A 14856-nucleotide genomic window follows, 5' to 3' on the forward strand; every position below is an offset into this window, starting at 1 on the left:
TTCAACTTTAGTTTTATCTTCCATGTGGGGGAGAGGAATAGTCTGCTTTGAAGGTAACTGGCCTCACTGAAGACATACAATGGAATTGCTGCATTTCAATTTTTTTATAGTCTTGGTTAAGTGTAAGGAATGACATTCCAGTGTACTAGAACTTGTAAAATCAACCAGCTTTAAAGAAAGGGTGAATGAGGTTCACTGTTCATAGCTTCAACTCTGCCCCCTTCCAGTCAAGGCTGATAACCCCAGCACATCTGCTGTAGTTCAGCTCACTTACATGGGAATCTTACTTCTGAGCTTAGAAAAAATATTAGGGAAAATGCCTGGAGTAGAACCAAGGCTTGAACATTTTCTTAACAGGCTGAGTAGTAACCACTGTTGCAAGGATTTAGTGCTTGAATGGGTGTCTGAAATCACTGTACTTCCCTTTTTGTATGTGTCATAACATCAGAGGGAGCATTTTTGACACATCTAACACTCCTACTTACTTTTTGTAGGGGAGCAAATGCTAGAGTGTAATGCATTTGATAAGCTTTTTGCTCATGTTAGAGCTCTAACTTTATTCATTTCTATTAAAAAAGCAATAGAACTGCTGCTTTTAGAGCAGCCTGCTTCTCTTGTGCAACTTACTTGACTTCTCTAAACTAAGGGGGAAATTATTTTTAATTTTTTTTAAAGTTTCCAGTCACTGACACAGTAGAACACAAGCATCTACTTTACTTCCACTAGTATAAACAGCTGAAAAAGTGACTGCTCATGAGCAGAACCTACCATCTTTTCCACAGCCACAGGACTACTACTAGCCTTGAAGTATTCAAGCAAGAACACTTCAGATTAAGGTAGCTAGAGCTAGAACTCTATGTCTTCCAGCACTGTTTCATAAGATATGGTTCTCCAGCCTCTGTTTTTTGTGTTTTGTTCTAATTTAGAAGAACATAATTCCTGATGTGTGAACTTTTTTTTCCAATTTGGTAAGACACATACATGCAGCAGAAAATGATCCCAAGCATCAAAGCTTCCTCATAAGGTGTGTGCCCTTGTGAAAGTCACTTAACGTGTGAGTTTCTCATATGTTAAGTTCTCCCAGAATGAGACACTGCAGTACAAGTAGACCAGAAACATCAGTTTTACCATGCAGTGTGATACTACCATAAAAAAAAAACCACAAAAAAAATACCCATTTGTTATAGATTTGATAGAAATAGCCTGTTCTTTGCCACTTGCAACTACTGACAAATTTCAGGCGGAGTGGCAAACCATGCAAGAACAATTTTATTTCTTCACAATCTGAATAACATCCTCATCTTCAAGAGTATGGTCTTTACCAACTTTTTGAGGGTTGTGTTTAACAGATGAGCCCCAGACCAGTGCACTGAAAGAAGAGAAATCAAATTTGAAAGGCTTAGAAGTATAATACGCAAACAGCAGAACAACAGCTATTTCTGTCACAAAGCTAATACAGAAAGCAATGCTTAAGAGCTATTTTTATTCTCTTGCAAGTACCTGGATGAGTGTTCTGTGTGAACCAGAGTACAAGCAGATCAAAACAAAGTATGAAGTCATCCAAAATACTTGTGCATACAGGGCAATGGCCCGTAATGCTGCATCTAGCGCTACTTTCAAATATAAAGGAAAACATTTTCCCCATAGTGGAAATTTATCCAGAAAAGTGCATAGGAACATAAACTATAGTAATTTAAGCATCAATTGTCATAGGCAAATCTATTCCATTCAACATGAAAAAGCATCAAATTCTCTTTTCCTTTCTAGTTTACAGGAGACTGAAAGAATATACCAAGAGGCAGATTATTTTCTACTGTCTATAAATTATTCTTTTACAATAATACTTACTATTTAAAGTCTTTAATGAGATTTTTGTGGATCTTCATGCAAAAATCCTCCACTGTTGTCTTGCAGTAAGGTAGTACCACAGGAGAGGTGTAGTCTGGGAGTTGCCCTTTAGGTTTGGTGTAGCTGTAATGCAGATGGAACAGTCAGTCAATACCAAAACCTCCCTGTCTCTTTCAACCCATCATGAAATTTCATAGGTCATTTGCTCTGTCATCCTGGGCACTTGTGCCGAGTTCCACTATTTCAGTGGTGACAACAGATATTCTGTAAATTGTTCAGTGTTCGTAAGCTGAAAATGCATCTGGGTAGCCAATGGCCGCAGCAGGTTCTCCCTTGTAACTGCAAAGGTTTATCACTATTGAGCTTTCTGTAGTTGCTTAGAAGAAGATGAAACAGGAATAGTTGATGAAAAAGAACTTCTACAGTATTATAGTTCTGACTTGTGATTTTTTTTTTCTCTAAAAAACTCAACAGATATTAGGAAAAAAAATGTTGAAGTCTATAGCCCAGATACCTAGACATACTAAATCCCTTTTTACAGTAGATTTTATATTGTCACAGGAAGATAGATACAAGTTTTAAAGACTACAATTACTGTATTATGAGTATGAATAGATTCATTAATAAATTCATCCAAAGAAATGCATTAGAAGTATAAGGTAAACCTGGAATAATTTATAGTAAAAATATCTGAAATGCTAGACGAAGAACTAAATTCAGTTCTGTTAAGACAGCTGAATGTATGGCAGCCTGAATAGAGGACTACCTCTGAAATTCACAACTCTTCACTAAGTTTGACTAGAATTCCATGCTTTCAGGAATTTTTTAAGAGGTACTTTGGACTTGGTTTCACAAGGTCCTCATTTAATTCCCCTACAAGTTCAAAACATAGCACTTGTGACTCTTAAGAAACTCTGTCCATCACACAACAGACAAGAGGAGCACAATTTTTGATTTACAGAGTAAACATACTTCAGTGACAAAAGACATCATCATTTGAAAGCTAGAGTTCTAAGCTAATAGAAAAACATTATAAAATAATCATCATTCATCCATTCTTGAGACGTTCTTCAGTCTCAGCCTTACACTTAACTCCACAGAAGGCAGCAACTAGGACTCACATTCGTACTAGCTTCAAGTAGTCCCAAATTTTCTCCAGCAGATCATCAAAGTTCCAGCGATGATGAGCAGATATTGGTACACAGTGGGGTACTTTGTAAATAATATCTAGTTCCTCAATGGAAATTTGGTCAATTTTATTTAGGACGTAAATGCATGGGATGTAAACCCTGCAAAGACAAGGAAATACCATTACAGCAGCATAGCAGCAGTACACTGCTACCTTCATTGGAAAGAAAAACTTCATTTTTTTTAAAAGGATATTCCTATGTTCATAACCACATTGCTAGCTTAGCTTCTGTGGGAAGCAAACCTGAAAGACAGTTCTTTTCTCTGTAATACAAACTGCAGGTATGCCAAAGCCAGGGTCCCAACAGTACCTGTTTCCTTCAACAACGTCAATTAGATCATCAGCAGTGGCGTCGCTGCGCAGTGTGACATCAGCATTGTGAATTTTGTACTCGGCCAAGATGCTCTTCACTGTTTCAGTATCCAGCTCACTCTGAGGACACTGAACGTAGGCACAGCATTAAGGAATGGAAAAGTTTACAGTCAAATCAAGTATTACAATTAATAATGCTATCACCTAGCAATCGCTGCATATAGATTACTAGAAATAATAGCTGCTTTGTAACTTATTGGACTTGACCATGATTTTACCATAGTTTGCCTCAGGAGAGGGAAAAAAAGATTTAAATTTTAACAGCTTTATTTATATTAATGCCCCACTAATAGCTGCAATCAGACATTTCAGAAGTAGTGTTTCCTGTCAATCTGGGACCAGTTGCGATACAAACCCACGTATCTACTAGTCCAGTGCCCAGACAGCTACGTGTTAGGTACTTAGATCCCAGAGCAGAGTTCTGATTTTTGGTACCTCTCGCTATTTCTACACTTTTAAAGATTCAGTGGTAAATGGGAAATGAGGAGTAGTCCAGGTTGCAAGGCCTGGAACTCTGAGCAATCTTCTCCAGAAGAATGCTGTAGCCACCAAGTGAGAGTCAGGTTTTGCACACTCTCCTTTGGGCCTCGGAACGTGTAATTGTTGGAAAGCAACCAAGCCTCTGATTTGGGGATGAGGAGGTGGTCAGGCTCCCAAGACAGGTATGGATGGCCTACAAGAAAAGGAACTGACTACAGCACAACACAGCAGTTCAGCTTCTAAAGAAGTCACGGCACAGGAGTGGTCCCAAGCATACCATTAACTGCAAATGCCTCTTTCTTCAAGCAATTTTTTTTTTTTTCGTTAAAGAAAACTTCCAACTTACTGTGGCTGTAAGGTTAATGCCTCCTTTATCCTTTTTTTTAAATCCGATATTAGGGGGCTTACTATTCAGACGAATTCCAAATCCCTCCAGTTCATTCTCAATGATTTTCTTGTGACCAAGGGGTTTCAGCACATCCAGAACAATCAGAATGAGATTACAGGTTCGAGCAACTAAGAATCAGAAAAAGAAAGTAATCTCTTGAAAAAGTACATTCACACAATCTGAGACAAAACAACATAAAATATGGCTCAGTGGGCTGATGACAATACTAAAACCCTAAAGGCCAGTACATTGCTTATTTTTAAATTCCAGTATAAGACCGACGTTTGTCGTGCTAGCCAAGCATCACTGATACACAGATCCTGACATGTTACAAGAATCACACAGGCTGGAAAAAATCTTCCTTCCTGTCTACATTCAGACCCCAGATTGATGACAATAACCTAGGTAAAGAAATGAAGACAGCATGTCTTGCTTAACATGGGATCACATCTGCCTTCAAAATTGGTAATACACTTTCACTGCAGCGTCAACAAGCACAAACTCAGCAAATGCATAAAGCCAGAACTGAAAACAGACCAAAATGAAAATGGCTACTGCTTCACAGTAGGCAGCTCGATTCCAGCATACAATTCAGCTTTTTAAAGACATCAGAAACGGTGATTCAACCCTTCATTCTCATAAGCTGTACTAACTGAACCAGTGATAGGATGCTGCCTCCAGCTCTAATATACTCACCTGCAATGACTTGCCGTCCTCTGCCTTTACCATCCTTGGCACCTTCAATAATTCCTGGGAGATCAAGTAGCTATTTGTTCAGAGGAAGGAAAGTAAGTCATGAGAAAAATACTTTTCTTCATGGAGAAAATAAATCCTACTTTCACCTTTCTCCTAAAACAGCTGACTCTACTGCAAATCTGAACAGAATATGGCAAAATTGTTTCCCCTTTGATTCTTATATATTGTATTACCCCATGTGCCCTGTCGGTACAATGGAAGAGATCATCTCATGGAGAATATCAGAACTACCACAGGAACTTCTCCCCAGAACAAAGTGAAAAGCAGGGTAAAATTAGTACCTCATGGAAGCATTTCCAATGTATTCTCAAGCACTTCTACAAGTCACTTCTAACCTGCTAATGTCAGGCTAGACCATTCAGCCATTAACACGGCATCTATATCCTCACAGACACAAAAAGATCTCACCTGTATCTTTGCTCCTTTGTATCTAATGACTCCAGGCACAGTAGTTAGTGTAGTGAATTCATATGCTGCCACTTCAGAGTATACACCAGCAAGATTACTTAGAAGAGTAGATTTCCCCACTGATGGAAAACCCACAAACCCAATCCGCGCATCACCTGTCTTTGCAACATCAAAACCTGCAAATAAGGAGCAAAAATATTCATTTAAAGATTGACATTTTCTATCTTTTAAGGTTCTGGACAGCAGTCCCACTATTACTTTTAATAATACTGCCTGAGTGAAAGCCAGGTAAGCTTCCCTACGAGGAGGAAGAGAGTATGAAACAAAGCGTTCATAATCTATATTGCCTTGCACCACTTTGTCTGTATAACGCTCCATGGCATGTACCTGTCAATAAAGTGTAGGCTGCAAGACTTTCTGGTGGGCTATACTTGACTTGAGAGTAGGTGGAGCATTCCCTTTCAGCACTGCAGCTTAGACAGTTCACACCTTTACATATAAAAACCGGTGGCTGCTGCAAGACGCTTCTTCATGTAAAACCCCTAAGACTTCTGCAAATACGAGATTATATTTGCCAAAATGCAGAAGCCCTTTCATTTACACTTCAACAACGGCTCCACCTCAAAGCCCTACAAAGGGCCACAAACCACAGCTAAGGTCCTGTACCAGGAAGGACAAGAGGGAGAGAAGGCGGCTGCTCCGATTTATTCCGCAGACAGTCTGACACGACTTAAGCGGACGGGAGCCGCCCCCGTCGGATCGATTTCCGTCACACGCCCCACACTTCGGCAGTTAGGAGCGGCCACTTCTGCAGAGGCCGCCGAGGCGGCCGGAGCCTTCCCGCAGAATAACGCACCTTCCCCAGGGCCGCCGCCGCCGCCTCCCTTGGGGGTGATGAGCTCCCGGCGTAGCTTGGCCAAGCGGGCCTTCAGCAGCCCCAGGTGGTGAGCCGTGGCCTTGTTCTTCTGCGTCCGGGCCATCTGCAAGAGAACGGAACAGAGAACTCGCCACCGGGAGAGCCTCTGCCGGGACCCCCCGCCCCGCTCCGGCGCGGCGCCTCACGACCCCAACGGCGCCGGCAGGGCCCTGTCATCCCCTCACGGAGCGGCACCGCGGCCGCCCCGTCTAGCGCTTCGTGCCTGGCCCAACCCCGGCCGGGGAGAAGGTCGTGGCGTTACCTCAGCCTCGATCTCCGCGATCTTGGCCAACGTGCCGCTCATCTTGGCGGCAGGTCTCCTCGGTCTCGGCCCCGGCCCGCAGCCACCACCACACGCAGCTCCTCTCCTCAGGCCCCGGCCCCGGCCTCGGCAGCGCGCAGGCGCGCAGCGGCTTCTCGCGGGAGCGAGGCCAGGGCTCGCGAGAAGCCGCGGGAGCGCGCCTCAGCGGTAGGCGGGAAAGAGCTCGCGGCGGGCGGGCGCGCGCCTTCCCCCCCCCCCCGCAGCCCGCGCGCTGACCTGGCCGCAGGCGCCACAGCGCCCCCTGCGCGGCAACCGCCGCAGCGCTCGCGCCGCCTCACAGGAGCGGGCGCCGGTGTGAGGGGGGGGGGAGCGGCGGGAGAACTGGTGGGAGAAGGGTCGGGGATTGGGGGGGGCGGATAAAAACGGTCGTTGTGAGGCTAAGGTACTCGTCTGTGAGAGAGGCGGTAGGGCTGCGGGGCTGGCAGCGAGTGCGGTGTGAGGCTGGGGTGCTGGACTTGTGAGAGAAAACGCGCGTGAGGCGTGTGGTGAGAGTGTGTGGCGGTGGGCGGGAAAACGGCCGTGTGGTGAGGCAGGGTGGCTCGCAGGTGTGTGAGCGGGCCTGCGTCTGGAGCCGGGGGCACTCGCTGCCCGTGAAGGGGAGGTGGTGTGTGCCTTTCCCTGCGGTTAAACTGGACCTGGCGCTTCGACGTCCGCGGAGATCTGCCTCTGCCCTGGTCTTCCTTGTAGTCTGCTTGCAGTACTGCTCATCACCAGGTGTGTAGATGTGCATATGTATTCCACAGCCCTGCTGAATCGGGTAGAGCTGCTACACTGCTCGCAGGAGAGCCTTCTTTAGCTGATGCTTTATAAAACCAGGACTTCCACACCGAAGCTTTTTCAGGGCTCCTTTCCGCTGAGCCCAGGCCATACCACTTTGCCCCAGGGATATCTGTAACTCTCCATAGAATGCAGGCTACTTAAATAGATAAAGGATTTTTTTTAACGGCCCCTTCAAATTTCAAAGAGCCGAGTATCTCCAGCTTTTGACCGTATCACAAGAAGCCAAACAGTTGGATTTGGAATAAAAAGTATTCTTAAAACATAAGGAAATACACTTTTACAAGTTTTCAGGATTTTAGAGTCTCCAAGTTTGTTTCCCTGTTGTATTTTGTCTGAATTGGAATAATTTATGGAAAACTTTTTCTTCATATTCAGTAACCTTTGCAGGAAGGCTCTTCTGTCTCAATTTATTACAATGTCTGTTTTTATGTGACGTATCAAAATCTAAAACTTAACATGTGTTTTTAAACAAAGATGTACTCTCCTGGGCCCATACTGTAGAAGTGTTTATAATGGCACTTGCAGAATCACCTGCCATGTCTTCAGACAGGATTCTGAGTGTCATACGATTGACAAAATTTAACTAACCTTTTAACGATTTGGGTAATAGAATTGTCATGGGTCCTTAAGTCTTCTTTAACTTACAGTAAAAAGAAAAAAAAAAACAAAACAAAACAAAAAAGAGAGCGCTAGTGCAATGGAAACCGCACTGCTATTTGCTATCTCTTTCTGTCTCTGCATATCCCATGCTTGTCTCATCTTAATCAAAAGAGCAGCCTTTAATGTCATAAACTCTTTATAGTAGAAACTGTCATTAATATAAGCTTATACAGAGCTTACTAAAATCGAATCTCAAATAAAATGGGATTACTATTCCTGGTAATGTTAGCTCAGCTAAGCTAGAGTAAATATAAACACACCTACTGTTATGTATTTTTTTAATGGTTTTCTAATTATTCTTTGTGAACAATATCTGTTTTCAGCATAGGACATAGCAGATTTGGTCCCAGTATAAATTTTTTCCTACTTACTTCAGATGCAATTGGACTTGTTTATGCCTCAGCTGAATTCAGCCATACAATCAGTCCACATTTGGGATCCCTTTTAGTAACAGGAAAAACACTGAGAAAAATGCAAATCCTGCATGCTCAATCAGGATTTAAGACCACCTGTATTTTTGCAGTAGATGATGGCTAACTTCAGAACTTGTTGCTAGCAATAGTAATGGTTGTCCTTACAAACTCACTCCAAATCCCATATATTGAATCTAACTAAAAGTTCTTTTTTCCAAGTGTGGGCTGAATGAACAAAGGTGTCAGTAAAATACATGGTTTGAAAATTTAGTTAGTGGGTGGGTTTTGTTTTCCTGGTTTAGGTATTCATAGCGTTCTTAATGGACAACTGCTCAGTATATGCTCTTAAATCCTTTTTTTTTTCCAGAAAGTTACTCAAGCAAAGATCCTATAAGGAATTCAGCTTCCTAAAAACTTCTTTCAGTGTTGAATATTGTCCTTAATTGCCTGAAGGGAGTAAGAGTTTAATTAATAAAGATAATTTGTCTGGGTTTTTTCCTAGTCAAATTAACGCTTTCTAATTGGTTAGAATATTTAAAGTAGTTCATATTAGTTTATAACAGCACCCTCTTTTAAGTTTCAGAAAGGCTTGTTCAATAGAGATTGGTTCCAGGTTGTGAATAGAGTGTAATTATTTTTATTTACTGTGATGACTGTTGTGAATTTTTTAATATAAAGGTGTTTTATGTGATGTGGTGCTTGGAGAACAGGGTGGTTATGACCATGGGAAGTTAGGTGTGACAACTGGGAAAGTGACTGAAAGGTGGGTAGTTGGGAATGGATAAATGATGTCCTCTGAGGACAGCAGTCAAAACTAGAAAACAGAGTGAAAATGATAAAAGTTGATTAAAAAAAAAAAAAAGTTCAGTCAGAGAAGGGAAAAATCAAGGAAAATATTAATAGAAAATTAGATATAATGTCAGAAGAGGAAAAAGTCTGCAATGGAACCTGAGAGAAAATGAAAGGAGATGCAAGAGACAGAGCTACTTGGAAGGTTAATTGAGCTTTGCAGTGGGTGCTGACAGAAGATGGAGTATGTGAATTGCCATTTTTTTATTAAAAGCTATATGTATGGTTTTTAAATTGAGAGAATTCCATTTAGGAAATCTAGATGAAGTGCAAGAGGGGGTATATTTCCAAAGGTTGTGAATTGCACAACAGTTGCAGAGTCAATCTCTCAGGTGGTGAACTGCCTGCTATGTCAGAATAAAGATTCAGATATGGAGTAAAAAAAGACAAATGATCAAGTAGTCATGTGAATTACTAACTGATAAACTGAAAGTATATAACATAAGCACTTTTCAAATAATATTTTAAATAAGATAAGGAAAGCAATATACTATAGGCTGTTTAGAAAATGCAGGAAGACTGCATCTGAAGTCTCATCAAACAATTAAGAAACATGACACTGTATGGAATCAGTGATTGGGAAAAAACAGGAGTGTTTGTTTCATCAAGCTACAATGACAGGAATGTGACTGAAATGGCACATACCTCATTAGCAAGATCTGAATGACGGAGGGCTGTAGCAAAAATGGGTTTCAGAAATTCATATTCTACACACTCCAGTCCTGCTGACTCATTGATTTTGAGCAAGTCATTTCCTTTACTTGTGCCTCAGTTTTATTTTTGCACAACAGGAATGTGCAGTTGCCGCAGAATGATTGAAACTTTCATGTTTCCATAGCACTGCCCTGCCAGTATGACAACTGTAGATCACTTCAATAGGAGAGCTGAGTAGTTAATGCATTTAGTGTGTTTTCTATCAAACTACCAATTTTAAATAAGCTGCTTCATTATGGGCCAAATTGTGAAATTCTTTCTGAAACAGCTATTATTTTAGCTCAAGTAAGAGTTTTACTTACGTGACATGCAAACTAAGTATGTTGAGAAGAGGCTTGCAAGTCTTTTGGATAAGGATGTAGAATTTACCATTGTAAAATACATGGTAAAAAATGTGAGTATGAAATTAACCATGAAAACTTGTGTAGTGTATGCTTCATTAAAATCACATAAAGACCCTTCTTAAAAATAAGCAGTGCCTGCTCGCTTAGTTAGGTATTTTTTTAATTCTTTTTTTCTTTTCCTCCTTTTTTATTCTCATAAATAACTCCAACACTTGTGGATATCAAGTCTATTTACAATGCACTGAGAAGGTTGTTTTAGCTTAAGTGCCGCTCTGGTAGTACAGCACTTGTGGTTTTGGTAACTCACCTTATGACAGAAGCTGCAGAATATACTGGCAAACAGCTACGCTAACACTACATGTGTGTTTGTAGACTTGCTAGGGACTACATTTCTAGGTTAGCAGTGGGGATTGCTGCAGGATTTACAAAAAGTAGGAGGGAGGTGACAGGGAGGAAATTAAATCATGATTGCAGGTGAAACAAGGCTTTTGAAATTTCATATCCTCTCAGAAATTATCACCAGCCCAGTGAAAAATAATCTGTATCAGATGATAACCTCGACCTAAGTACTTATGATTTTAAGAATTGTGGGTATGGGACTGTAACCAACCTGCCAGAGTTCCCTCATGAAAAAAGGCTAACTGCAATTTAAGGCATATAGAGAATCTGTTAATTTTAAGGTGATTTTTCTGTTGTTTTTTTTTTCTTTTACAATTTTGCAAATTTACCTTCCCCCCCCCCCCCCATGAATTGTACTTTGATTTGAGAACTGGCTGCTAATTAACCCTATTATTGTACTTCAGGGAAGAACTGCTCATGCTGAAGAGGAGACAAACCTTTTTAAGGTGGTTATAATGAGCTGACTAAGGGCCAGCCTCGTACCTGTTTGGAGGAAAGAGATTTTGAGAACCCGCTGTCAAAAGGTAAGATTTTTGAGATCCATATTACTGAGTCTTCAATGGGACCATAAGACTGATTGTCTGAGGTGAAGTAACTCTGGATGTTGACGCAATTCACATCTTAATTGACTCTTGAGGCAATTGACAGAAAGTTGTTTATCTTTTGAATGTTGTAAGAAATACAGATGTATCCATTCTTAGTTGTGTTCCTGGATTAACTTTTTTATGCCAGTTTACTTGGTGTTTATGGAGAAGTTGTCCTTCTCAGGACAGCATCATAGTTTAGCTATTAATCTGTAAATGCCAAACATTTGCAAATTGCATTGCATATTTAGGATTGTATTGTAGTATATGTTTTACATGAGAAATTTGTCTGTCAGGTTTACTTAGCTAGGCATGGATGCCTAATTCATGGAGAGTCGATTAGATGGAATCCTAAATTGTATTCCCATTTTGACCAGGTCCTTAATGTGCCAATCTTGTTTTGAATGGCTCAGGTTGCTTTGGTTCCGGGCAGTCTAGTATAAGTTAAACTGGGCAGAGTGAAGAAATGAGGGGAACAAAAGGGAGATTAAGTATCAAAGGTTGGCTTCCAAGACTGTGTTAAATTAGTTTAAAAACAAAAAGTTCTGTAGTTTAGCATCAGCTCCCCAGACTTTGTCGTGGACTGCCATGCAACAGCTGGACTACACAGCACGTGAGTGCAGTGAGGAGAGTGATCAAAAAGAAGAAAAGCAAACAGTGCAGTTTTCCTGTTTTAAAATAACCTTTTCTGCATACTTTTCATAGCTTCATATAGCTCCCTATTAGCAGTTGCTGTCATTTTTGTGAGAATGCTAGGTATTTTTAAACAAGAGAGTTGTTCATCAGCTTCTAGAGGAGAAAGCTGACAAATCACTAACCCACATCTGGACTACAGAGGAAACTGCTATCTCTGAGTCTGAGAATCCTTGCTGCTAGGGTTAGCATTCTCATGGGATCATTCCCAATAAAAAATTGAGCAAGCTTTAAGAGCTAAATTTAAGTAATAATAAACCTAACAAGTAATGAATGCTGAATTAATTGCTTGTTAGATCAGTCGCAGTTAATTAAAATTCCAGTGAAAGCTCAGAAAAACTGACAGCTACTTACTGAAATTGCAAGTGTGCCATGAAATGTGCTATGTTATATATTACTGTGGAACACACATAAAAAGGAAATGGTTCATATGACTGAATTAGCTGGCACAAGTGCTATGCAGAAATGTCTCTGCTGATATTATAATCCATGTGAATTAGTGACTAACCTTCTTAAAGAGTATAATAATGATGGAGACTATTCTGAAAAATTTCAGTAGCCTCAAGACCCACACAGATTTATGAGTTCAGGATGTTCAACAAATAGGTATGACTCAAGCCTAATTAACATATACCCAAATATGTTTTAATAGATTTGACTAACACAGTCTTTTGTTACCTCCTATGTTTGCAGACTAATTTAAGGTCTGCACTTCTGAGTAAGGCCAGTAGCAATTGATCTGCAGCGAAGTGAGCAATGTACAGTGTACAGTCCCAAATGGTACACACATGTTCAGAGCAAAAGAGGATTTTTAATACTATTGAAATACCAATCAAAGTGCTTCAGCAGACACCAGACAGCTGCAAAACATTTAGGGACAGCTCAGGAATTCCCATGAGCAGGAGTGAGACAGGAAATAGTGAGAAGCTGAATAAAGTAGCTGAGGAAAATGCCTTTATTTAAAAGAGAGATTAATTCAAAAGAAGTTTAGCAGATCCCAGTGCAGAAGATGTCAGAGAAAATAGATTAGGGATCATCTGAAGAGAGGAGGAAATTCTGTATACTGAAAATGTAAATTTTTAAATTAAAATTTAAAACTCTCTTCCACGTCACCTGGAACTTTGTCTTCAAGACAGTAACTAGCTAGTTGTGATGATAAATGAGTTCAAAGGTAATCATACCTGTACACTTAGATAGTTAAGTATGGGGAAATTACATTTAATCATCACATTAAATTTAGGGAACTTCATCTTCCAAGTCTGTTTATACTGATGAGCCAAATTTTGTCTCAGTACGGCACAAACTGCTTATTTGCAAATAGGAAAAATTTGGCTACATTGTAACAAATGCTAGTTGAATGACTACTTTGATAGTCTCACATCCTGAGACAGGGTAAGTTTGGGACCAGAAAAAGCTGTAAGAAGTGGTCCTTTAAGCGTGCTGGTGAAGCCATAAGGTGGGGGAGGCCAGTATAGTAAGAGTGGCAGTACTAAGAGGGGAGATCCAGCTGTTAACCATGTCAGAGCGCTGAGGAGCTAAGGCAAACGGCTATGTTGGTCTCCTTGTGATTTCCTTGGGAGTGCAAGGTGCTGACGGTCGTCTTTAACGAGCATCCAGCGACTACTCAGAATATGAGCTCCCAGTATGCTGATCTGGCATCCTGATGGCAAGTGTGAATGGGTCACTTGCCAAGAAACAGCCATGCTTTGGGGAGAATACTTAGCTTTTACCTAAAGAAGCAGGCAGGGTATGTTGGATGGTGCCTTTTAAACAGGAGGGCTGGAAGCTGAAACCAGAACATTCCATGGCAACTGGAGAAAGTTCGGAGGAAAGTGCAGTGAGAGCGGCAGGACCCCCCTCCCCCTGCCTAGAGGAGAGACAAAGAACAGGCAAGGAGGGAACTGAAATAGGAAGCAGGAACCATGTCAGGGGCTGGGGACTAAAAGAAAGCAAATTAATAAACCACTGGGGGGAAAGGTGCACAACTGACCAAAGCCACTAGGAAAGATAAGCAAATTCCAGATCCTTTAACTGCTCTCTGTCTGTGTGCATGCAGCCTGGCTAGTGTGTTTTAATACAATCATTTTCCTCACTGTAGTGAGTACAACTCTTGCGTCTGTGGCACACAAGCAGACTTACAGAATGTGAGCACCGTGTTATCTGTATAACACGGTGTATTTGAGCTGGGTTCATCAGCATTGCTACCACCCGAACAACCTCAAATTTCTAAAAATACATGTTCATATCAGGAAGCGTGCATACATAATGCAGTAATAAAAAGCCACAGGTAATATTCTGCCTGCAGTGTAGACAAACAGTTCCTATCAAAAGCAGGAGAAATCTGGCGTACAGGCTGAGGGCACTGCGTGGCCTTAAGTGTTAATGTAACGTTGCATTTTGGAAGTTGGAAGCTTGGTGCGCTCATTTGCACATCAGTACCCAGCATGCTTTTTCAGTTCCACCACTATTTAATTCAAGTGCTGGGTTCGAGCTCTTGGAAGGCTCTGTAGTTTGTGATGCCCTCACATGCACTAAGTTCAGTATTTTCCACGGAACAGTTTAAGTGACGATATTGGATCATGAATAGGTCATCCAAGGATTCTTAATTAGCCTTGATGTTACAAATGCAAAAGAAGTGTGCCCTTGAACGCTTGAAAAAGTGTTGTCTTTAACAAAACAAAGAACTCTGTTTTCGGAGACAGTGTGTGCATGTGTGGGAATATTTCTTCAAAAGTAGAGAA

General features: G+C 41.1%; 1 protein-coding gene across 1 annotated transcript; it reads right to left on the bottom strand.

Moving 5' to 3' along the window:
- Window positions 1-1246: 1246 nt before the first annotated feature.
- DRG1 (developmentally regulated GTP binding protein 1) lies at window positions 1247-6781 on the bottom strand. Its single transcript, XM_069795204.1, has 9 exons — window positions 6620-6781; window positions 6298-6421; window positions 5442-5617; window positions 4974-5043; window positions 4236-4405; window positions 3348-3478; window positions 2970-3137; window positions 1849-1971; window positions 1247-1369 (listed from the first exon to the last, which is right to left on the bottom strand). Exons 1-9 carry the CDS (start codon window positions 6659-6661, stop codon window positions 1270-1272), a joined length of 1104 nt encoding a protein of 367 aa, XP_069651305.1. The 5' UTR covers window positions 6662-6781; the 3' UTR covers window positions 1247-1269.
- Between the last annotated feature and the right edge of the window lie 8075 nt (window positions 6782-14856).

The sequence above is a fragment of the Haliaeetus albicilla genome, chromosome 10 (genome assembly GCF_947461875.1).
Source record: "Haliaeetus albicilla chromosome 10, bHalAlb1.1, whole genome shotgun sequence".
Taxonomy (NCBI): Eukaryota; Metazoa; Chordata; class Aves; order Accipitriformes; family Accipitridae; genus Haliaeetus; species Haliaeetus albicilla.